We start from the raw sequence: 25953 nt of genomic DNA on the forward strand, positions 1-25953 counted from the left end.
TTTTTTCCGCAAAGTCGTTAATTACTTTATCATAAAAATCGCTGGTCGCGACTCCATCAACGTATTTAAAAGCTCTTTTTCTATCGAAAGCAACGCTAGCGACGACAATCTTCCTCCGACTGAGTGTTCCTGGCCAATGTATGAATTTGCTTCGTGGTCGAAAAACTGCGCTCAGCAGACCCACCGGTACATGGTACCGTAAATATTAATGATGTTAAATCATATAATTCTTTTAGTACGTCTTTGTTCGGATCGACATTAATTATAATGTGTTTTATGTCTAAGAGTTACTTGTCGATATAGTCCGGACACGAATATAAATATTGCGATTCGCTACGTAATTTAGATAAATCAAAAAATTTCCCGTAAAGTTTACTTAATTTAAAGAATTAAAACACGCTTGGAATTGTTTTTCGTAATATTAAAATTATTAACATCTAAAAGTGATAAAAATTCTAAAGATTTTATGTCTGAAAATCTGTCAATATAATTATAATTTTCTTTTAATTATACTGTAATTAAATATAATTTTGCAAAAAAACGTACCTAAAAATAACATTGAATAATCTTTACTTTTTAAATCTTAAACAATTCACTTAGTCAGATAGCTCCCTACCCAGTGGCTAAGGGATAGAATCGTTGGAAGCGTTACACGTGTGTAGCTTCCACCAGCTAAACCAGCTGAGGTTGGTGCTCTGTAAAGCGCATGCGCCAATGCCCTCTGGCTGCTTTACACCATTCAGTTATTCTCGCCGTGGAAGCTGTCTCGTAAGCGCTTCCATTCCGCCACTGATATTCGAATATACAATAGCAATCTTATCGTTTTTTTCACATGTAGTATAGAAATTTGTAATAAGTTACATAATGCAGTTATAATAAAATATTAATTTTAATAATTCAAAGTACGTTAAAATATGAAAATTTATATTTTAGAAACTACAAGGGAAGGTCATTGGAAAGTGGAAGCGGCGCTTCCACCGCTTCCAATGACGGCACGCCACTGCTCCCTGCAAACGAAATTTGCATAATTCGACGATTTCGGCACCAACACATTTCGTCACAACATTTCCAAAGAGCTCCCTCTCACGTCACAAACGCGAAATCGCGCGTCTCCGTTTCGAGGTTACAGGAAACGCGGCCGCTACGTCGAACACAGGAGAAAAAATTTTCCCCGTTGTCGTCTAGAATGTAGGGAAAAAATTCCCCGGCCGCCATCTTGGCTACCTAGGTACACATTAACCCCTAATTCCGAGCATATTCAAAATCAATATTAACCAAATAATTCCATGTGTATTCCTGTTTTTAATTAGGATTACGTATGGAATTAATTAAAAATTTAAAAACCCAGAATTTGTAAAAATTTTATTGTAACTTCCTACTTAAAGTTAATTTAATCTTATTATTTTGAATGTTAACAAATGCAATATGAATTATATATAAAAGTTATTTGATTTTAATTTTTAACTTTTTATTGAATTGTGTATTATTTCATTTGTACAAAATATATGAATTGATTTTATATAAAAATCAGTTTAAGAACTGTATGTATATATGTATATGCACATATATGTATATCAACAAATTGATAAAATTTTTTCGAGTATAAATATAATAATATTGAATAAAGTCACAAAAATAGTTTCATAAGAATATGGTGAATCAACAACTGTTCTCATTCTTGGGCATTGATTTTACAAGCTTTGTCGACTGACTTCATTTCCTACAAATCTCCTTATACTTTGATGAGAATAATCTTCAATGGGCCTTCTAATTTGAACATTAAAAGTTAATGATATTCGTGGAACTACTGGTAAGAATGTAGGATTCGTCGCGCAGTTTGAACAGATTGGTCCTCCAGCAACAATTCCTGAATTACTCTGAAATTTTATATATACATATATATATTTGTTTTTATTAAAATGAAGTTTTATATTTAAAATCTGATTTAGTATGTTTTAGCAATCTTACAAGTTTGATTTCTTCCCGCATCAAAACAAGGGGATTTTCCTCATTCGAAAATAATAAACCACAAAAGAAACATTTTAGTGGATTGTTGGAATCAAAAGTTCTTCTTGAAGCAAAATATTCAAATTTTTCCTAAAAAACATTTTTAATTTGTGTACATTTCGAATACAAAATTTATTGTAAATTTAAAAGCATAACTTTACTCACTTGAGCTTCCAGTAAAATATAATATAGAGTTGTTGAAATAAGGAGGCATCTTTTAGCTCTTGTAACTGCTACATATAGCAGATTATATTCAGCCTCATCTACAGTAACTGTAAAAATAAAAAAACTATAGAATAATCATTATGTTATAATTAAACATATAGACAAATTTAAAATTTAGATGGAAAGTGTAAATCATATAATAATAGAATATTAGAACCAAGCTGGCTCAGATAGTATGAAGTGACTGTAATGCCACACAATGCAGTTTTGTGTTTAAGTGCAGAATTTTATTTTTTATATTTGCTTTTATCCAACTGTAGGATCCATCCAGCTTTCTTTCAGTTAAGTATCTGGGATAATCCTGGGCAAAACACATGCTGTTAGCCACATCATTCCTTCTTTTGAAGCTGCAGCTATTGAATCAATGGAGCCATACACCTATTGCTCCTAAACAGTAAACTTGGTGTAATTGTAATTGAATTGGTCCTTTACTTTTACTTTATATTTCAGTAATTTGATTAAAATTTTTTACTTTATTATTTATGATACTCAGAATCTATGTAAAGAATTTATGATGGAAAAATCTCTCTAAGTCAATTTAACATTACATAACTCTATAAATTAGCCATGTTGAAGAAAGTTGTAAACCAATATGTGATTTTTTTAATAATTTTTCTATTTAGATTATAGAAGTGTTTTTATTGCAATGAAAAAAATGTTTAATAAAAGAAATTATTTAAATTCAAAAATAAAAAAAAACTCCAAAATCTTAAGTTAACTTAAAATTAGCAAATAACTATAAATAAGCAAATTTAAAAATATGGACAAAGAAAAAGCATGAAATGTTTTTTGTTTCTTGTAAAGGATGAAATTTGTTGACTGCAATTGCTAAATAAATCAAAACTTTCACATAATATATTTACAATACTTTTAGAAGTTGGTATAAATACTGTAATACAAATACAGGTAATTCATACTTCAAATTTAATTAATTCCAAGAAATCGTTCAAACTCTGAATTGTTCAAGGTCCAAAATCAATTTTTTCCATTAGAAATAATGGAAAGTTAATTAATTCATTTCAGGCCCTAAACAATATTCAATTTTTTGATATACTTAAAACACCAAATACACATAATTTAAAGTAAAAATAATACTATTAAATGTCTTAAATAATAAATTAAAACATGAAAACAATAAATAAAATATGTAAATACTTATAATAAAATGAAAATTGCATTTATTGGTCATACTCTATCAACTTCATCATCTTAAACATGACTCCCAGATCTGTCAGGTGTAACACTTTCATGCTTTGCCATAAGTTCCTTTTTCACTTCAGTCATTGATATTACAACCTTTTTCTTAGGCTTTGTTGCTTCCATACATTTCTTGGATGCCATACAAGGTGCATTCCATAAGTAATGCAACCAAATTCATAAAAAATCATTTATTGAACATATTTTTACAATTAGTCAAAAATCTTCAAAATAGCACCCTCCTGCATCAATACACTTGTGAAGGCAATGTTTCCAGGCCTGGAAGGCATTCTGAAAGGCCTTCTCCGGAATGTTCTTTAGAGCCGATGTAACATAAGCCTTGATGTTTTTGATCGTGTCCCAATGTTCCTTTCATGATCCCTTTTAAATGAAGAAACAAAAAAAAGTTGGCTGGAGCCAGGTCAGGACTGTAGGGAGGCTGGGGAACCAATGGGGTATGAGTCCTGGCCAGGAAATCATTGACAACGAAGGCACTGTGGCTTGGTGCATTGTTGTGAGGAAGTTTCCACGCGTCCTTGATGTCGCTTTGGCAGTGTGTTACCCTACTTTTCATTCTTTTGAGCACTTCTAAGTAGAAAACAGTGTTCATAGTGGTCCAGACAGGTATGAATTTGTGGTGGATAATGCCACTGATGTCAAAGAAGATAATGAGCATGGTTTTGATCCTGGACTTGCTCATGCGTGCCTTCTTGGGGCAGGGCGACACTGGGGCGTGCCACTCTGAACTCTGCCTTTTTGTCTCAGGGTCATACTCAAAGATCCATGACTCATCATCGGTGATAACTGAGTTTAAAAAATTTGAATCATTTTCACACATTTCCAAGAGTTCTTGGCACCGAAGCATTCGCATGTACTTTTGTTAGTCGGTCAACACTTTTGGGACCAGTTTGGTGCACACCTTTTTCATGTTTAAATCTTCAGTCACAATGCGATAAACGGTCGTTTTTGTCATGTTTAGAGTGTCTGCTATCAATTGAAGGCTCAACTGTTGACCAGAGTTCAAACAATCACGCACATGCGTCACATTTTCGTCGATTCAGGAGGTTGATGGACGTCCACTGCAAGGTTCATCAATGATCTCCTCTCGGCCATCCTTGAACAACTTGTGCCATCGGAAAACTTGTAATTTGGACAAGCAATCACTCCCAAAGGCCTACTAGATATTGATACATACAAGTTATTGATACATGTGTTCAAGAACTACCGTGAATAAATAACAAGTGACATTAAACAATCGGCGGTCTGCCGGTGGCTCCCCTCGAGGAGGAATCAGTTGTGAGCAGTCGCAACCATCACCAAATTCGGTACTAAACACAATATGCATGCGCAACTCAGATGCAAGTGCTGATTGGCTAGCGTATGTCGGATGATCACTCCTCAATGTATTATTATCATTTTGCCAGACTAGATGATAGCAGTATTCATAATGACTGGTCAATTTGATAAATTATTAAAATTTATTATAATGCCCAATTTTGTTGGTCATTATTCATAATGCCCGTATTAATCACTTTGTCCATAACATATATATACACATATATTAGAAATTCTCCTGTCAAGCATTACAGAATACTTTTTATGAGAAAGTAGAGATTTCAAGAAATTCAAGAAGAATTGCTAATATTTCTACAGATTAAGTAGTTAATACTTGACCTTGATATTGTGATGATGTTTCTGCAGTCCTTGACAAAGTCATTCTTATTCAATGTTGCTCAAGTCAGATTTTATGGCCTACAGGGTCTTGGTTGTTGTTACTCTTTTACATCTAGAATTTACCTGACCAATTTTATATTATGTTTTTCCATACACATCCTTTTCAACAAAATAATGAGTCATTTTAATTCCATGTTGATAAAACAAAGATGAATTGTATGTACATTAATTGGATGAGTGATAACACTTTCTAATAATGGGCTTGTTAAATTGTTACTTCCAATTGGATAATAGAATGTCATATGGTCCACTATAGAAAGATTTTTTTTTTTTAAATTAGTCGCATTGTATCACTTCTATAACAATTTTTTTTTTAAAGTTTAAATTTTAAATTTAATGAAGTAAGTTTAAAATATATTTGCCAAAATATTTAAAAATGCAATTTAAATATGTCGTGTGATGTTCATTGTGCATGAACATCGCACACGATCACTGCAACGCAAGTGCAATCAAAGATCCAAAATTGATAAAATGTTTATTCTATAGCTAATATTTTCACAATATAAGTAGTCTATACTTTCCATCAGAACATAAAACGAATATAACCAAAATTTCATCTGGATTGGACAAAAATGCAAGATTTATAAGGAATTCACACACACACACAGATGATGGCTTTTGTATTAGTAATATACACACATTCCTTGCCATAAAAATTAGTGCACCAAGAAGGGGTTGTCAGAATCAAATGAAATTGTACATTCAAGTATAATGGTGATATAAGTAAGTGATTACAAAATGAAAGCAAAAGGATCATTTATTGCAGGAAAAACTACAAATAAAAGGAGGTTCTAGTACCCTGTTGGACCACCTCTAACATGAATATATATGATATGATACAGACAGGTATGGATGCCATACCTGTCTGTATCATATCAGATGCCATATGGTATCCTGTGGCATCTCAGTCCACAGTTTCTGCAAATGGTCCTCTAGTTTGGTCAAACTCCTAGGCTGTCTAATTTGGTGTCCCAGGTGATACCAAACATGTTTGATTGGTGACAAATCAGGAAAGCAGCCAGGCGAGGAAAGTGTGACAATGTGTGACAGAGTCAGTCCTGTGACACCTTTGCTGTGTGTTGTTGAGCATTGTCCTGTTGGCAAATGGCTCTTGGAAGCTATGCCATAAGAGGCAACACATGTGGCTGCAGGATGTCACTGACCTACAGCTGGGCTGTCACGGTCCCTTGGATCACTACTAGAGATGACTGGATGTTGTATATGATGGCACCCCAGAACATCATGGAGCAGTACACTGCCCCACAGCTGGGCAGTGTACTGCTCCAAAGCATAGGCGGGATTGGGGCATTCACCACAGGACCTCCAGACACGAACACAGCCTTCATCAGTGCCCAGACTGAATATGGATTCATCACTATAGACAACCCAGTTCCATTCTGTTGTGGTCCAATCCGTCAGGAGCAACACTATTCCAAATGCACGCGATGGTTGGTAGTGTCAATGGCAGCACATATAATAGCTGCAACGATACCAAATGTTCCTCATGCAAGTGTCTTGAAATGGTATGGACAGACACAGGGGCCTGTAATGATGGCACCACCTGTGTCTGGATGGTGGACAACAATACGACCGTCTATATGTATGTTTGTTAGAGGACCAGGTAGTCCTCTCGACTAGTGGTCTTACACATACAAGTGCTCAGGCTCAGGCTCAGGCCCTCAGCACTGTGTGTGCAAGCTCTCTATCATCCACTGGTCCCAACACCTTCTCACAGTGCTTCTCTTTATCCAATGATCCTTCCTCTCTCAAACTCAGTTCTTCAAATGGTCTCCAATTGCAACATAAAAGCATTTCTAGTGATAAAGCATTCTTATGCAACTACAGACAAGATGCCTTTGTCCATTTTTTACAAGCCAAGGGAGATTCACTTTAAAGCCCTTTGTTGACATTACACAATGAGCCATCATGCTATAATTGTAATCATTTCCATATCTGCTTGAGACTTATCTGCATGCCAAGTTTTGTAGTGATATGACAACTCTTTCTTGGTGCACTAATTTTTATGGCAATGAGTTATATAAAAATGAATTTTGGTATATGAAATAATATGTAAAAGATTACGTGGTATGATCCAAAAGTTCGGGGATTGCAGTAATCTATGACAACAAAAGCATGCATTTGAAGTTACAGCGTATGAAATGGATTCTACCAAACCACCTCTACGTGTTCAGGTTAATTTCGCCCATGTCATGTGATTAAACAGCAAGCTCTGCTGTTTTTTCCGGAGATAGTTACCTTTGTTCTGTGACGTAATAAAAGTGGAGTTTCAAGAACAACCCCCAACATTAAATTTTGTCAGCATTTAGGTAAAACACCTACGGAGATTTTAAAATTGCTAAGAAAGGCGTACGGTGATTTTACCATGGTGAAGTTGAAATGTTGGAGGTTGTTCTTGAAACTCTACTTTTATTATGTCGCAGAACAAAGGTAACTATCTCTGGAAAAAAACAGCAGTGCTTGCAGTTTAATCACATGACATGGGCGAAATTAACCTGAACACGTAGATGTGGCTTGGTAGAATCCATTTCATACGCTGTAACTTCAAATACATGCTTTCGTTGTCATAGATTACTGCAGTCCCCAAACTTTTGAATCGTACCATGTATATATATGTATATATACATATATATAAAGATATGCATTTTCATATTACATATATATAAAGATATATATATTTTGTAAAATTCATATTCCAAGTTAATGAACTGATAATTTACATAATAAAAGGATAATAAATTTAGAAGGAAATTAAAATAAATGTTTAAAAAATAATTCATCCTTGAAACATTTATTTTTCTCCCCCTAAAGTTATGAAAAATTATGTATAATATTGATTTTTCATTTTGTAACAATAAATTAATAATAATGATAAAAATAAATTATTAATGTTTGATTTATATATTATTTATATAAATTATAATTTTACTTGTTGGTAACTGATGTCCTCGGAAATTATCCAATTCAGTAACAAAGTCATCCAATATTCGAACTGTGTCAAATTCCAAACCCTTTGACTTGTGTCCAGTTGTAAAAACTACATCTGAAAAATAAATAGTTTTAATAGCAATTAAATACTTTATGAATAAAAATTTACAATAATTAAATAAAAAATTAACTAAATTACCAACAATCGCCTAAAAATCGGGCTATAAATTGACTAATTAAATGATAGATATAAAGTAAATTTGTTACTAGAGGTAGACATTAAGCACAGTCTCTTATCTAAGTTAATAATTATAATTTTAGATAAATATTAAATAAATTTAGAATCTTCTGGAATAAAAGAATTTAACCAAGTAAGGTTATATCTAAATTAATATACTTCTGGAAGTGAAAACTTGCTCGGGTCTGGGTGGCATAACTGGCAAGTGCACTGCACGGCAAGCGAAGGTTGCAGGTTCTAGCCCCACCCCGAGTCAGTTCTTTTATTGCAGAAGGTTCTAAATTTATTTAATATTTATTTAAAATTATAATTATTAACTTAGATAAGAGATGGCACCTAACATCTACCTCTAGTAACAAATTTACTTTATATCTATCATTTAATTAGCCAATTTATAGCCAATTTTTAGGCGATCATTGGTAATTTATTATATACTCATTGGGCTTAGAGATGTTTATTTATGAAAAATTAACTGTTAATGACTTATTCAAATATTAATACATAAAAACACCTACTAGCCATATCCAAAGAATATGAACATTTTTCTTTGATTTTCTGAATATATGTAGGAATATTTGATGTATGCTGAAGAACTAAGTGAATCCTTCCTAAGAGTTCTTTGTCATCAGCTGATTTTGCATATTGATTTAAAGTGAGAAAGTCTCTAAAACGTTTTATGAATTTATCTTTGATCAAGTTATTATCATTTGAATTTCCTGAAAATTTACAAATAATAATCTTCATTAGTTCAATTAAATATATAAGCTTTTTCTTAAATTATTTTTTATTTTATTTAATAACATTAAGATAAATTTTCCAAATATAATTAATAATAAATTAAACACACATACCAGCAGTTAATAAATGATAAATGTCAACAATCTGATCCAAATTATATGCTTTAATTCCCTAAAAAATATAAAAATTTCATAAAGTACGTTAGTATTGTTTACTGGCTTAGCAACATTATACAGAAATATATATAAATGCAGATATATTACTCCATTTAAATGTCCATGTATACTTCTTGGTTCGTCACTTCTTAATTCTTGTATGCAACAGAGTCGAATCACTTCATTCAACAAATTCAAATTTGTTCTTGCAATTATGCATATCTGACCTTCAGATTTTCCTGTTATGCATCCTAATTAAATATAGAAAATATGTTTGTTTATAAAAAAAATGTCACATAAAACACTATAACATAAACAACAAATACAAACCTGATTGTATTCCTCCTACAAGTGTTTTGTTAGATATTTGTTTTGTTACTTCCAAAATACATGATGCTACATATGCTATTTCAGGTCCAAACCTAAATGACTAAAACAGAATTTTATTTATCTAAAACTATTTCACTAAAATTAGTAATTTATATTTTTTAATAAATTTTATGAGACAAGGAAGCATTTGGAATATTAATTAATTTCAATTAATCAACTTTCTATATATTTGATAATTCTTCAAAAGTTACAAACTATATGCAAAATATAAAATCATAACAAATAAATAAATATTATATGTATTTGTTGGTTCACATATAATAAATAAATAACATAATAATATAAATAAATTTCATACTTGAGTTAGATAATAAGTATGAGTACAATTCACTTCCTCCAAGGCATTTTTGGCTCCTCTAAAACCATAAATTTGTTGATGGGGATCACCAACTAAAATTTTTGGACATGGTTGTTTCAAGAGAAAATCTAACATTGCTGATAAATTAAAACAAAAGAAACAAAAATTGAACCAATTCAAAATATCTTAAAATTGTAAAATGAATTTTATTTTTCTCATATATTATATACCTCCATTGCAATCCTGTGCTTCATCTATCAAAATACAATCATAAAATGAAAGATCAGGCTGACTAAGTTGATAAAGTTTCAGATAAACATCATGAACAATATGGACAGGACTATTTTTATCTTTCATTTTATTCCATAGATACTCTGCATCATCTGCAGCATTCTACAAAAAATCTTATTACTCTTTACAGATAAAACTTGGAAAATAATAATAAAAAATAAACATACCAGCATATCTTTGTGAGATAATATATTTATTTCATTTGGATCAGTCTGTTGATATGAGGAAACATGAGCAGTGGTAATGTACAAGTCAGCTGAATTCATAAATGTTTCAATTGTATTTAGTACTACACGTGCATAGTGATACTTATGAACTGACTCTGGTTTAGTTTTTAACAATGTTATTATATCAAGAGGTTTTATTTTTGAAACAAGTTTATTGGCATATCTGGAATAATTAATGTCTAATTAATTAATTTTTAAATTCGGGAAAATAATGAATAAAATAGATAATAATCTTACTTTTTGCCAATTTTTGTCCAAGCTAATGAATGAGCCGTTCTGCATTCAACATTGCAAGGAAAACATGTTTTGGCATAATCACATACTGATCTGTAAAATTATACTCATTTAAATATCAAATCAGTCAAATTCTCAATATTTTTATTTTTAAAAATTAAGATCTTATTATACAATCTAGAATCAAAATAAACATTAAATATATTAAACTTTAAACTGCAGCTTAAAAATTTTATGTAAATTTAAAATCTACATCAAATGTATTGTAAAGTTTGGTGCTCACATAAAACAAATTCTAGAGACTAAACTCAGGGTTTGTTTTATGAAAAATTTACAATATAACTTGACATACACAGACACATACATTTATTCAGGATTAACTATTATTAAATCATGTTTCATCAGAAGATATAAAATTAATTTTAAAATTTTACTAAAAATTAAGCTGGATTTTACCAAATATATTCTGTAAGGTGCAAGGCACTAACTCTTATAATGCTTTATTATATTTTAACAATGATTGTTGCAGATATACATAATAAACAATGAATGAAGCAAAAGCAAATAGAAGCAAGAGTATTTTTTTAATTTTTGCTTAATCATTTTTATTTTCTTTCGAGATATAAAAATGTTAATGTATGAGTTTCCTTATTAAAAACTTAATTCATTCAACATAATGTACTGGCTGTTAATAAATATTTAATGAACGTTTAAATTAAATATCTAAATTTTTACAGATTTTAAGAATATTAATATATATAAAAATTTAGTTTCCTACACAAATAATTCAAATATTATTTCATCTTTTTTATTTTAATAGAAATAATGTAAAGTTTTAATAAATTACATTATTTCTGTCCCTTGATTATAATATCATCATCACTTCTACTCTAACTACTTATTGTATTGATATACAATAAATACTGTATGATACCTGTAATGTAACTTTAGAACTTACTTAATTAAATCTTATAAGTATCATATTCATAAAATTTATTATATAGCTGTTTCTTGATTTTTGCATATTGATTTTTTGGACAACTTTCATATATGATATTCAGAAACATAGGAAGAGGGAAAAAGTGATCCAGCTAAAAGGAGAGAGAGCTATTGCTTTCTCCCTTTTTCTTGCTCCATGGGAGAAAGCAATACCTTTTTCTTGCTCCAAAGGGAGAAAGCAATACCTTAAGGTATTGCTTTTTCCCTTTTTCTTTCCTCTGGATTCTCTCTGGAAACATTATTCATTTTATAACATGCAATATTGTTCAACTTTCAAACACTTTTTTTTTTTAGGAATACATTATGTTTAACAGTTAAGGCTTGTCTGTATAAAACAAGAAAAATATTGATGATTCTTTCATCTGTTGTATAAGACATATTTTCAAGATACAATTTGATTAAAGCTTAACTGATATAACATCTTTATTAATCCACTTAAAACTCTAAAAATATAGAACAACATATAGGTATATACCAGGCATGGGCAAATGCAGCTCCACAGAGCTCTTTTTGAGTTACATGCGGCTCTTGCTGGAAGTGCTATCCTTCCCAGCCTTACCATACTATCTGCCATGAGAGTACAGAATTGCAGCTCCCATGCATTTTGCAAAACCTACATTTCGGCTCCCACTGAACTCTTGCTTGCCCACCCCTGGTATATACAGTCTAATGTATAAACTATAGAATGAAAAATAAATGAAGAGACGTAATGAACGAAAGCATTTTCAACACATTGTATGAAAGCAGTTACACTGGAAGTAGTTTCATGTTATTTGAATGACACAGAAACCAAAAGAAAGGAGAACTACAACTGTACTTCAGCCTGTAAAATTCAAAACTAGTCAGCATCAAAAACAGCCAATTTTTTGATATTTCTAGATTTCTGGAAGCCAAATATTTGATCCAGTACTGTATTCAAAAGTTACATAAACTATTTTAAATAGAATTTTTTAAACTTCAATTTAAAATTAACTGTTAGATCAATAACTATATTTTTCAACAAAGTACATTTGCATGTATAAATATTTTAGAATTAAATTCCAAAAATTTTATCTGTTATTTATAATTTTTTTTCGAGTTAGGGCTAACCTGATCAAAATATAATTTAGATTTTAACTAGATGTGATGATAATAAAATTATAACTGAAATGTAATAGTAATCATTTTTGAATAATTCAAATATATTTTCTTCTACTATAGAATTAATTATATTCACAAGAAATATTAAAAATACATTATCTTATTTATCTTAATGCTTTAAAAGAGAAAAGATATTACATAGAAACAAAAACATTACACATGAACATGAACAGAACAGGAAACAATTACAAAGTAACAGATTCAATTTGAAAACAATTATTGGTTAACTACTAGGAACATTAGTTTGTATACAGTATATTCTTTGTAACTATTAAGTGCAATTTTTCTTTGATAAACTGTAAATACAGCAGAACCCTTGTTATTTGAGCCCCAATTAATTGAGATTCTGTATTATCCAAGGTGAACCTGTAAGGGAATATGCTACTTTTCTTATACTGTAATTCTTATGAATAAAAGAAAGTTTAAAATGATAACATGTATTATAAAATTGTTTTGGTTAACTATTACAATTTTTTGTGTTACTACGCAATTAAACTTTTAGGTCTTATCACACTGACTAAACTGACCAGAGGAATTTATTAATTAATCATATACACCAATTAGTAGTTTGGTGTGAATATAAATTAGTAAGTAAAATTTTTATAATTTAGAAAGATTTAAATTGGGTTTTAATATAATACATTATATAATGCAGGTACAGTACATAAATGACAGTACTGGTTTCTGTGCTGTGGTTTCACACCTAGCACTGAAAAGTTAATGTAAAGGAATAAATGTTATTAATAGAAGTTAAAATTAGTGGATGATACATCAATATAAGTAAGATAACTTTATAATGATAAAATATATTTAAATTAAATTAGACCAAATAAAGTGCTTTGTACAATATAGAGAAAAGAAAAATGTGAGAAAGAGTGTTTGAAATTGTAATTACAAGCTGAGGAATGGCTTTTTAAATGTTGTGAATTTTTACAAGTTTGATTTTAACTTTCAACTGTCTTTGTTATATACCTATTCTAATTTTAATAGACTGTTATACACTTAATGTTTAAATTGACAAATTGTCTAATTGAAGAGGGGCCATTACAAAGCCCAAAATGCATTTTAGATTGGTAATTATGTTGCTAATAAGTTAACATATTTATTTAAATGGGTGTATATGATTAAATAATAAATTCTTCTGGCCAGTTTAGTCAGTGTAATAAAGCCCTAAAAGTTTAATTGTGTAGTATAACAAAAAAATTGTAATAGTTATAATAGAGGAAAAAAGCTATAGTAATATAATATGTTTTGATTAACTTTTATCATTTAACTTCAATATGAGATGAATCATTAATATTAAAATGTAACTATAAAAATAGACATTTTTATTCTTAAAACTATTGTACTTATTAGATATATAAAAAAATGATGTAAAAATTGTTGTTCTTATAAATGATTAAATTCACTAGGACTTCAAAGTGATATATCACATAAATCTTTTATATATGTAATTTTTAATTTGAAATAGCTGTGGCTATCTATTTTATCTGCAGTTTCAGTTATCCAAGATAACATCAGTCCACATTTACTTGAATAATATGGATTCTACTATAATTAATTTAATCTGTAAAATATCTCTGAAACAATAATATTATATAATATTTTATACAACATAACAATTAATTTAAAAAAGTTTATATATTCTAATACATTCAAATCAAAATTAACTAATCTTTTTACTAGAAAAGTTTTCACAATATCTTGCATTTAATATAAAATTCCTTCCAGCAAATATTCCCAGCTGTATCAGTAGAAATAATTCCCGATTGATACACCAATAATATAGTTCAATCATAAATTATTAATGTAAGTTTATCATTTATATATACTTACTTATTAAACATAACATTTAAAAATTTCATGTGTGGCCGAAGTCTTGTATATTCAATCAGAGTAGATGTTTTTCCAGTACCTGTATTTAAAATTTCAAAACTATTTATACTAGTATATAATTAATAATATAAATAATAGTTTATAATCTAAAAACTTATGCCTTAAAATTATGCTATGTTAAATGATTTTGCCAAAACAACATTTATAGAAATGAAATTTTTCATCAAATATTTAATGTCATATAATATAGAAAAATGAACCTAGTTAGAATAAAAATGATTTCAATAATCTTTGTACATATAAAGATAACAGCTATTTTGCAAACAGATATGATATTTAAAAAGATAATAAAATTAAACAATTAAAACAGCAAAACTGTATTTGGGACAAGACTATGTCTCGGAAACTAACTACTTAGTGGGATCGCTCTGACGCTCAAGGCGGGTCTGTGATGCTCTCATTCTCCAATCTTCTTTGGTATTGCTGGTTTTGAGTGAGATCATTCAAACTTCGTTGGCCATAGCCATGACCATGAGGTCATCCACAATGCCTTTTCATGAAATTAACCTATCCAATGTTGAAATTTCTCTCTGTTGCATGATACGCTAGGTTGAATTTTTGTCAATGCAAAAATTTCCCATTTTTGAAAAAAATAATGGTGGCTATTGTATCGTTCGCAATTATTTTTTTATTTTTGCATAAACGAAATATATATATATATTAATAAATATAAAAAAATAATAATTATATTTCAGAAGTTAGTTTTAATATAAAATTATAACGATGCGCCATCTAGTTTCAAAAAGTTCTGATGATGAAACAAGATATCTCCAGTCAATCAGTCAAAGTTAGTCCATGGTGATCAGAAATATGTGGGGAATAACACGGGACAGGTAAATGGGTTTTTCAAAAATTTGTTTGTGAAAATTCAATTTAGCAACATTCACTTTATGAACTTCCCAACGCACGTGTTTGTCAAAATTCGATTTCACAATATTCGTATTTCCAACTTACAAACGCATGTGCAAATCTCACACTACTGCCTGTTTGTAGAGTGTGTTGCCATTTTGTAATTTATTGTGTTTTGGTTCTCAGTCGACTGACTACCTACAAGTCTGGTTTTTTTTATGCACACATGATTTGGGCACCTAATACTCTATGCCAAATTTCAACTCCTGACATTACTCCTTCATACCTCTAAGCTGGTAAGACAACAAGCAGTACGATTTTAAAAACAAGACATAGTCTTGTCAATACATTAAAATAATCTTTAAACTGTAACATGAAAAAAAGAAAATCACAAGAAAAAAATTATATATTTGTTTATTGTTGCATTATTTGCTATAAATAAAATAAAATTGTAAACAAACCTGCAAAAGCAATAATCTTCACAATTTGGTCTTGTTTTATTTCATGGTTGATGATACGCATTTGTTCATGGGTATATTTTATATTTCTTAGATTGCTAGTTTAATAAAAAAATATTTTAAAAATTTATTTTAGTAACCTATTTATTATAAACTATATATTAAATTTAATTTAAAATTATATTTAATATACAATTTAGAGATATACTATATTATTATAGGCTCAAATTTTTATTTTTAAAAATTACATTCAAAAAATAAACATATATATTTTACAATAATAAGTTGTAAAATGAAATAAGTTATTACAATCCTTTTTATTCTGAAGACCAGAGATTAAAAAGAAAGAAATAGAGAATTAGGTCTATAAACATTCATTTAAATTTAAAAGATATTTTATTTTACAAAGTATTATTTCAAATAAGTAAATATCTTTCAAAGATATTCTTGATGTTCTTTCATTTGTAAATATTTAAGACATTTAATGATTTTACACTTTTTATGATTCACCACTTTTACATATAGTAATTTTGATTTTAATGCCATTCATACCTCACTATTTTAACCAGAACAATCATGTTATTAGCCACAGATACTCAAATATTTTTCCCTAACCTTGGAAATGGCTGATTTGTAAGAAAAGCCTCTCAACTCTCCTTGGGAATGTGGACTACTTGTATCATTTTTTAAAGTTAAAAATTTTTAATTTCTGCCTTTTTTATTTTTATCTTATTTACTGTATTTATATTACATATTGATTTCATGATTTTTTAATCTTGAGAAATGATGTTCATTTTCTACACAATCATATTTGATGTTAGCCATCTTCTTGATGATAAAGTTATGCTTAAAAGTCTTGCTTACTTTCCCATGTTTGCCATTACAATTGTATTAATGCCCATAAAAATTTTTTATTAAAATAATTCTAAAATAATAAGAGTTTACATTTATTTTTAAAATGTATAAAAAATTTGAATAACTTTCTAAATATAATTTTAAAACTTCTTTATTACTTTCTTATTTTTAAGAATATTAACACTAAACAATTTGAAATAAAATTTTTCTTATATCAGTTTATGTTATAAAATTATGTAAAACTAACAATATATCTTAAAAATACCTATAATTATTTAAGTTAAAATATCTTTTAAAATATTTCAAGTTTGATTACTAATGATTCAAATAAAATTATTTACCCATATCTAATCATGCTTTGCTGTCCTATTGATTCTTGACTTAATGTTTTTATATCATCTTTTTGACCTTTCCATTGGTTTTCATATGCATAAAGAGCATAAAAAACTCTGTAATGAAGCCTTAAAAAGAAACGTAGAAAAATTGTAAAATAAATAGTTCATATGAAATAAATTTTTGATTTCATTAATTAATTTTTTGATAAATATTTAGTAGAAAAGCATTATTAAATGTATTAATATATATATTTATAATAACTGTATTATAATTGATAATAAGAGTAGAATTTGAGTACTCAATATACAACAATTCAATACAGTGAGCTGCTTTATTTTATCTCTTCTGCCCATTTATGAAACAAAACAGTTGATAAAAATGAGCATCAACTGACATTTACATGAACAAAATATTCTAATTGTGAGTGCAATGAGATTGAACTTCCTACATACTCTGATTATATGTGAAGCTTAGTGATAACATCCTTCATTGTAATACAGTTGTATAGTTTAATAAACTTTATCTTTACATTACAAATCCTTCTATTGATGATTGCAATTTTATTATACTCTTAATTAATCTTCTTAATAGCTATTTTTAATTTGATATAAATTTTAAGGACTTATCAGACCACAGTCTTCAATTGGAAAGTTCATTGAGATTTTATTAAACCAGTCAATTTAATAAAATTCTAACACTGAGATTTATTAAATTAAAAATAGCTAGTTAAAAGATTGATTAAAATATAAAACAAAAAGCAAATACAGTAAGACCCTGCTTAACACTGCCTCGATTAATGATGATTCGATACATCATGGTCTAATTGAAACCTTTAAAAAAGCCCTCAAAATTTATGCCGATTCTAATTATCATGGCATTTCATTGATTCATATATAATACGATTATTTACAAACACGAAACAATCAGCAAAAGATGGTAATTCGTTGTAGCACCATGCTTTCCTTAAATCTACGTTTGTTTGGCGCAATTTTGAAAAAAATATAACATTGTGGATGCCATAGGAAATATCGACTTTGCTTGGCAAGAATTAACCAATAAATGCAGGAACAAAGTGTGGAAAAAGTTATAGCTGGAGGTATCCAAGAATTCTCAACAAGAAGAGCCTATTGCTGTATGTTAGGTTGGTCAACCTAATTGATACAGCAGGACTAGGAGATGTAGACAAGCAGGATATTAAGGAGTTACTGCAGGTTTCTGGGAGGCGCCTTACCAATGACAACCTTCAAGAACTAGAAGAACTAGGAATTCGTGTAGAACTGGAAAATATAGATTCTGAAAATGAAAAATCCAAAGAATTTCTCTACAGATTTCCTTAGTAAAACTTTGGTAATGATAACTGAAATCATTGATCAAATTGTAGTGAATGATCCAGATTTTGAGAGTGCAAAAGCACTCCTTTCAAAATCTGTATCATTAGAAATACGATACAGATCAAGACGAAGTGTTTTGGATGCAATCTCTTGCTACCGACATTTTCTTAAGGAAAGAAAATGACAAATGAAACTATATGACTTTATCACAAAAAAACAAGAATTTCAGAAGAGCCAGAACCTTCATCACAAAAAATGAAGTTTACATTTCTGTGAGCATATGTTTATATGTTATTTAACATATATTATTATGCAAATTAATATAAAAATAATTTAAAATTAAAGTAAAATCTGTTTACTTTTGGTTGCATGCCCTTTCCATATTTATTCTGTTAAAATTACCTCGTTTAACACTGTTTCTTTTAGCTCTTTGTCATCTAAGAACCCACAAGTTAAGCGGGGTCTTAATGTAATTATGATTATACTCTATTTAACTTGTTTTTTTGATTATTTAGTGTCTTCACTAACTTTTGTTTTGATAGCTTTCATTTCTATCATTTTCAGGCAAAAATATTTGAACATCAAATTACAAAAGTCAAATGACTAAAATCAAACACAAACAGAATTTTTCAATTTAATTACAAATCAAATAGAATCAAAACAGAACACTTAAGATACAAATACACTATAACTTAATAAAATCATCAAAAACATTTTTTTTAAATTTAAATTAAGTATGCCTTTATACAGCATACAGTAGCTGCTACCCAAGACATACCAGAAAATGTACTTGCCTTGCTCACCCTGATACTTCAATACAGTAAACCACACCACAGTATCATAAGAATCAACTAAGCAATCTGTAGCAGGACATACAAAGTTGGACAATTACAAGAATGCTTGATGAAAATAAATATTGTCTTCTGACTAGTAGATTGACAAAGGAGCCATGTCTCAGTCCAAACTGACTCAAATTATTCACACAAAAAATTAAAACATACAAATCGGCAGACTTACAACTTTGACGAGACTGCATTATTTTATCATTTGCAACCATCAGAGATGTATACAGTTTGTGATTCAAAACTTAACCAGCAAACACAGTACAAGACTACACTAAGCACTATAACATAATCCAATGACAATTCTAGAATTGTTTTAATACACGATGCAGTGTAATCCACTTGGCTTATTTTCATTTTTATTTCAGTTGATTATTTCGGTTGACAACAATAGAAATACAACACGGTTTCAAGTTATCAAAATTCTAGAATTGTCATTGGGTTATGTTATAATGCTGATGACAGTGATATACATTTATCATTGATTATGGGTACAGCCAAAAGGTGTCTAGCCCTTCAATCAGAAAAATTTTACACTCAAAACAATTATAATGCTATTGGTATTGAATAAGCTCACAATTCAGTTGAGTGAATGACAAAGTTTTTAAAGACTGTTTAACCAAAATTAATCAAGAAATTAAAAGTAAAAAGAGAAAAACATTTTGCTAATTTTAGATAATTACCCTGTTCATTATAATCTACAACACTGTCTTTCAAACACTGAGTTTTTCCAAAAAGCACATCAATTGCATGACCTTTGCACATGGATATCATTTGTAATTTTATATATTATTATTGTAAGCAACTTGTGGAAAACAGACTGGCTAGCATTAAAAATAGCAAAAGACAGATATCAACATTTGTGTAGTCATTAAATTGTCAATCGAATCAGTCAAACATGAAACTATTCAAAATTATTTTATAAAGTTTGATCCCACAGAAACTAAAGAAATTCAAGTTAATGATAACACTTAAAACAGAAGCTGCTACAGTATTTTTGCAGAATAACTGCCATGCCAGTCTACCTGAGAGAGACCATAAAATCAGATATTTCCATATGGTAAAAACTGGCATCCTGGATTAAGTAAAGTTATTCATCCCTCTGTAGAGGGTGCATTAAAAATTGATCTCCGGTCGGCGTTGAGCAGGCACGTAGGTACATGTGCTCCTGCTTTCAATCGTTTTTTTTCGGTGGCGATTTTGATTTACGGGTGGAACATATATATCGTTTGACTTGTCTCCACGAGAGCCTTCATCTGATACGTGTTTTATGTGTTGTGCCATTTATAAGGAACTATAACGAAGACATTTTAGTAGGCTTTGGGCTAATTGCGGGCTTCGTGCGTAGGAGTAAGGATTTTCGCCGGCACGGGAGCTTAGTGGACTATATCGTAAGTGATCTTATCAAATGTTATATGAATCAAGCGCTTTTGTACGGTGTTATACGCTTCATCTAGGAGTACCAGAACAAAGACCATTGTTCTCTTAGAACCACGTGGTCGCATTCTTCGCTTCTACTGTGAAGGCCCTTTTGTGTGGGGTATTACTGGGATCATCATCTGAAGCTCTATTCACTGTGCTATTACTGTACATTTATAAACTGTTTTCGTGCTGTTACGCCAGCAAACCTACTCGGCCATAATTGTGTAAATCGCGGGCCTCGTATTGTCGCGATCGAGCTCAACTGTAGCTTGTTGGCTGTGTACATTGTCACGACTGTTTATATTATTTTTCGTGAAAGTCGAGCCATTTTTTACGGCGCAATAAGGGTAACTGTTGTAGCGGAAGGACAAAGCCAGTTGTCTCAGTACACGTGGCTCATTAGCTGATCGGCGTATCTTTTTCCTTTCGGCGTCGTCCAGCTGTCCGTCTTTATCTAGCCGTCCGCGCTGCCAAGCCATTTGGCGAAATCTAGTTCAAGCATTTTTTCTGGATCTTTCTTGACATCCCAATTGTCTGCTCTTTCGGTTAAGAAGTTTTGCTGATTTGTGTTAACATGGCTGAGTCTCAAGATATCCTCATGGGGCTAGGAGAGGAAATAAAGAAGAAGCTGTCCATCATCAAAGAATGTTTAGAGGCAACCCGCAACATGCGGACGGATCTCAAAGATAAAGCCATACAGAGTCTGGCTGGTGTGGGCAGTCTGATGCAGGAGCTCGAGAAAAGCTTTAATAATGTCATCAATCAGCAAAAACTCCACATTGACTCCCTCCAGCAACCTGTTAATAATGGCGACGGTTTGGGGAATTTAAGTCCCACAAGAAACAAGTGTACTTATGCGGACGTTGTGAGGAGGCCCTCACGTCCTGCTAACGATAAAGTTGTACTGGTTTATCCAGATGAGAATGCTGACAGCGAGGAGATTATTGGAAAAATTGAAAAGGAGGTGGACATCACCAATTTGGGCATAGGTGTAGCGGGTGTCCGCAAAATCAAAAAAGGGTTTGCTATAAACTGCAACAATAAAGAAGGAGCAGTTAAGTTGCTAAACACTCTAAAGAGCAGGGGAGATGTAAAAGTAAGAGCTCCCAGTCTAAGGGACCCAAGGATTATTATCCCAGGGGTTTCTTGGGGGATCAGTGAAGAGAAGATGAAAGAATACATCCTAAAACAAAATGCTCACATGCTCACTGAGGACCATATTAAACACGTCTTCTTCCTGGGCAGAGAAGAGAGGGGTATTCGGTCGTGGGTGTTTGTCATCACCCCTGAGCTCAGGAGGATGTTTGTGGAGGCGGGTGACACTCTATACATGGGCTGGAGGAAGAGAAAAGTATATACTTTTCACTACTACAAAAGATGTGGCAAGTGTTGGGAATACGGACATACTACTAAAATGTGCCACAATGAACTTCGCTGTACTGAATGTGCAGAAGCAAATCATTGCTCAAGAGAATGTAACGTGGAACCTCACGAAATGCTGTGTATTAACTGCCTGCGTTATAATAAGAGGTGCAGCCAGGATGCGGACCGTGTGGATCCCAGGCATGGGGCCCGTAGCTATCGCTGCCCTGTGTTAAACTACTACATTAAACTAAGTACTGACAGCACTAAGCAATAATGGAGCTAAAAATAGTGCAGATTAACCTCGATCACTGCTCTACTGCTGTAGATCACTTAATTAAGTTTGCTTTGGACCACAAGATCGATATAGCATTGATTCAAGATCCGTACGCTTCTTCTCGGATACTGGGTATTCCGGGGTGGATCAATTGCTATAGCCTTGGTTTGGCCTCTGCTGTGCTGGTTTTTAATAAAAGCATCTCGTCCTCTCTTATCGAGGAGCTATCGAATGAGTTTTCTAGCACTGTTTTAATTAGTGCGAATACTTCTAAATTTATTGTAAACTCTACTTATTTAAAACCATCTGGTGATATTGATGAACAGATTCTGGCCATTCATAGGCTTTTCTCTGCCTTTAAATTTCCTTACGTGATTGGTACTGATGCAAATGGTAGGTCGCCTGTCTGGTTTGACAGACTTCAAAATCCGAGAGGGGTGAGAATACTAGAACTAATATACGATTTAGATTTAGTCATTCATAATTTAGGGGGACCGCCTACATTCTCTTCCCACCAGGGAGAAAGCTATATTGATTTGACCTTAACTAAAGGTAGCATTAATATCAAAAATTGGAGAGTCTCGCTTGCTGAATCACTTTCAGGCCATAGGTATATTTTATTTGACGTTGAATTATGTACAGCTAGGACTCAAGAAACTAGCGAGCCTTTTAGTAAAAACTACAATGTCCATAGAGCTGACTGGAGCAGTTTTAGCGGAACATTCTCTGAAGATATTCCAGAGATTAATAATTTAATTCATCATAATCATCCGGTGGAATACATTATTCAAAAATACATAGAAATTATTCAAAAAGCTGCTGACAAAAGTATTCCACTCAAAAAATGGTATAGGCACTCTGTTCCCTGGTGGAGTCGTGAATTGACGGTCTCCAGAGCAGATGTTAATAGGTTAAGGCGTAGGTTTCAGCGATCTTGTGGTCCAGATCGTACAGATTTTAAGAAGCGTTATCTAGAAGCTAGGCGAAGCTATCAAAATTTAATTAAGTCTTCAAAAACTGAATCCTGGAAGAGATTCTGTACAGACAAGGGCAACATTGATCCATGGGGTCGCGTTTATAAATTATTAAAGAAGAGCTTTATTACTAGTTCTCCCAATTTAACTATCAAAAATGTTCAAGGCAAGACTCTGTACGATGACAGAGAAATTGCCAATATGCTCTTAAATCATTTCTTTCATATGGATAATACTGATAATGATAGTGATTCTCACAGTGATATAAGGAACTGTATTCAGCAACCTTACCATATGGGCGATGATCTGCCCTTTGTTCATTCGGAAATTAAAGAGGTCATTCTGGCTCAAAAGAATAAGAAGGCGCCTGGTCAGGATGGGTTGAATGCGGAGATCATAAAAAATGCCTTTAACACCTCGCCTGACTCCCTTGTTAATATTTACAATATGTGTTTAGCTGTTGGTGTTTTCCCCACAGCATGGAAGCATGCAGTGGTGAAACTCATTCCGAAGCCAGGCAAAATTCTGGATAATCCGAAATCCTTTAGGCCAATTAGTTTGCTCCCTGTATTAGGTAAAATTTTAGAAAAATTAATGATCAATAGGATAAATTACCACTTAAATCTTAAAAAATTCCTAAATAAAAACCAATTTGGCTTCACTCCTCAGATGAGTACTGTTGACCCCCTGATTAAAGTTAGGGATATTATGCAGCATGCCTTAAGTAACAAAAATATATGCATTGTTATCTCTCTGGACATTTCCTCAGCATTTGACACCGCCTGGCCCGTCTTCATTCTACGCGAACTTCGGACTGCCGAAGTACCAAAGAATCTGTACGATCTCGTGGTTAGTTACTTTCAGGACAGGAAGGTATCTTTAAGGTATAATACTGTAGTATCCACTAGGGATGTTTCGCTGGGTGTTCCTCAGGGTTCTGCTTCTGGCCCAGCTTTGTGGAATATTTTAATGAACACTGTTTTTAGGATCAAGCTTCCCGCCGGTAGTGAGCTCTTTGCCTTTGCCGACGACCTGCTTGTGACGGTGACTGACAAAAATATTTATTCTCTTAAAAAGAAAGCTAGTTCCATACTAGCCAGTCTTCAAAATTGGGCTAATGATACTAAATTAAATTTTAATACTGACAAGACTAAATTACTATTTGTAACGAGGAAGCGTAAGATTAGTAAACCACCTTTGACTTTAAATGGGAAGGTCTTGGAGTATGTAAATTCAATTAAATACCTGGGGGTTACTTTACATGACAAGCTTAGCTGGTCGCCCCATATCCGTGTGCAGTTGGGGAAGGCTGAGAAACTGCTACACATGTTTAATAGAATTGCGACCCTGCGTTGGGGACTTGCTTCTAAGACTTTAGATGTTATTTACGAGGGTGCTGTACTACCGTATCTGGGATATGCTGTAGGCGTTTGGGGGGATGCTCTCAAGTACCAAAAGAATAGGGATATGCTTTTAAAGTTTCAACGGCGTATTTGTATTAAAATAATTAAGGGTTATAGGACTATTTCAAGAGAAACTGCTTTACTTTTAGCTAACAAATTACCATTGGATCTTCTGCTTAGAGAGCATTATGATTATTTTAACATTAAGAGGGAAGGTACATTGCACCTTAATAATTATTGTGTTCAGTATGCTATCCAGGCTGGTGTGGAGCAGCTTCCTCACCCTGCATATTCACATGAAGATGCATTGATCGATTATGCTGACCACCATCCTGCTTAAGATATTCACTGATGGGTCGAAGTCCGAGCGCGGCACGGGGGCAGCTGTGGCTTTCCTGTCAGGCATGCAAGTTTTGCATTGTTTAGACTTTAAGTTACATCAGGATTGTTCCATTGTTCAGGCTGAAATTTTAGCTGTCTGGCATGCCTTAAATTACATAATTAAAAACAAGCTGAACCAGGTGTTACTTTGCATTGATTCGCAGACTGCATTGGCTTGTTTAAAAAAGCCTAAGATATCCACCAAGCTTAGTTTAGACATCTACAACTTATTCAAAAAGTGCGTCGCCTTGTACAACACTAAGGCCTCTTGGATTAAGGCACACTCTGCTTGCCCTGGGAATGACTTGGCTGACCTCCTGGCTACTAGTGCACATTTAAATAGTAATATAGACTATTCTATTCTTCCTTTAGGGCATGCTAAGCATATTCTACGGCAGAGTTCAATTAAGCTCTGGGACTCCAGATGGCAGGCAGACACAAATGGTGCCGTTACGCATAGCTTCTTTCCTACTGTCAGTCACAGGATTAAAATTAATTGGGAACATCATGACCATTTCACTACGACTTTATTAACGCAGCATGGTAAACTAAATAGCTATCTTTACAGATTCAAGATCATAAATAACCCAAATTGTAACTGTGGTTGCCAGGTTCCGGACACTATTGAGCATATCTTGTATGACTGTAGCCTTTTTGATATCTGTCGAAGAAAATCGATCACCTTCCTTTACGACCAGTTGCAGGTCTGGCCGGCTCCTCTCCACGCTTTAGTAGAGGACGCTGAGGG

At 31.8% G+C, this 25953-nt stretch overlaps 1 protein-coding gene across 1 annotated transcript in view; it reads right to left on the reverse strand.

Annotated features, from left to right (window-relative positions):
- Positions 1-1457: 1457 nt before the first annotated feature.
- Positions 1458-25953, reverse strand: part of LOC136968250 (F-box DNA helicase 1-like) — a 33021-nt gene continuing 8525 nt past the window's right edge. The window contains exons 5-19 of the mRNA XM_067262236.1: positions 17219-17338; positions 16026-16120; positions 14656-14734; positions 10684-10773; positions 10387-10609; positions 10159-10321; positions 9929-10065; positions 9571-9670; positions 9349-9491; positions 9199-9256; positions 8863-9063; positions 8111-8224; positions 2173-2279; positions 1969-2097; positions 1458-1877 (exon numbers count right to left, since the gene is read on the reverse strand). Coding sequence (XP_067118337.1) covers positions 1692-1877; positions 1969-2097; positions 2173-2279; positions 8111-8224; positions 8863-9063; positions 9199-9256; positions 9349-9491; positions 9571-9670; positions 9929-10065; positions 10159-10321; positions 10387-10609; positions 10684-10773; positions 14656-14734; positions 16026-16120; positions 17219-17338 — 1945 coding nt within the window. The 3' untranslated portion in view covers positions 1458-1691. The remainder of the gene's footprint in view (positions 1878-1968; positions 2098-2172; positions 2280-8110; positions 8225-8862; positions 9064-9198; positions 9257-9348; positions 9492-9570; positions 9671-9928; positions 10066-10158; positions 10322-10386; positions 10610-10683; positions 10774-14655; positions 14735-16025; positions 16121-17218; positions 17339-25953) is intronic.

This window comes from Centruroides vittatus, unplaced genomic scaffold, assembly GCF_030686945.1.
Source record: "Centruroides vittatus isolate TY-2023 unplaced genomic scaffold, ASM3068694v2 contig_1422, whole genome shotgun sequence".
NCBI lineage: Eukaryota > Metazoa > Arthropoda > Arachnida > Scorpiones > Buthidae > Centruroides > Centruroides vittatus.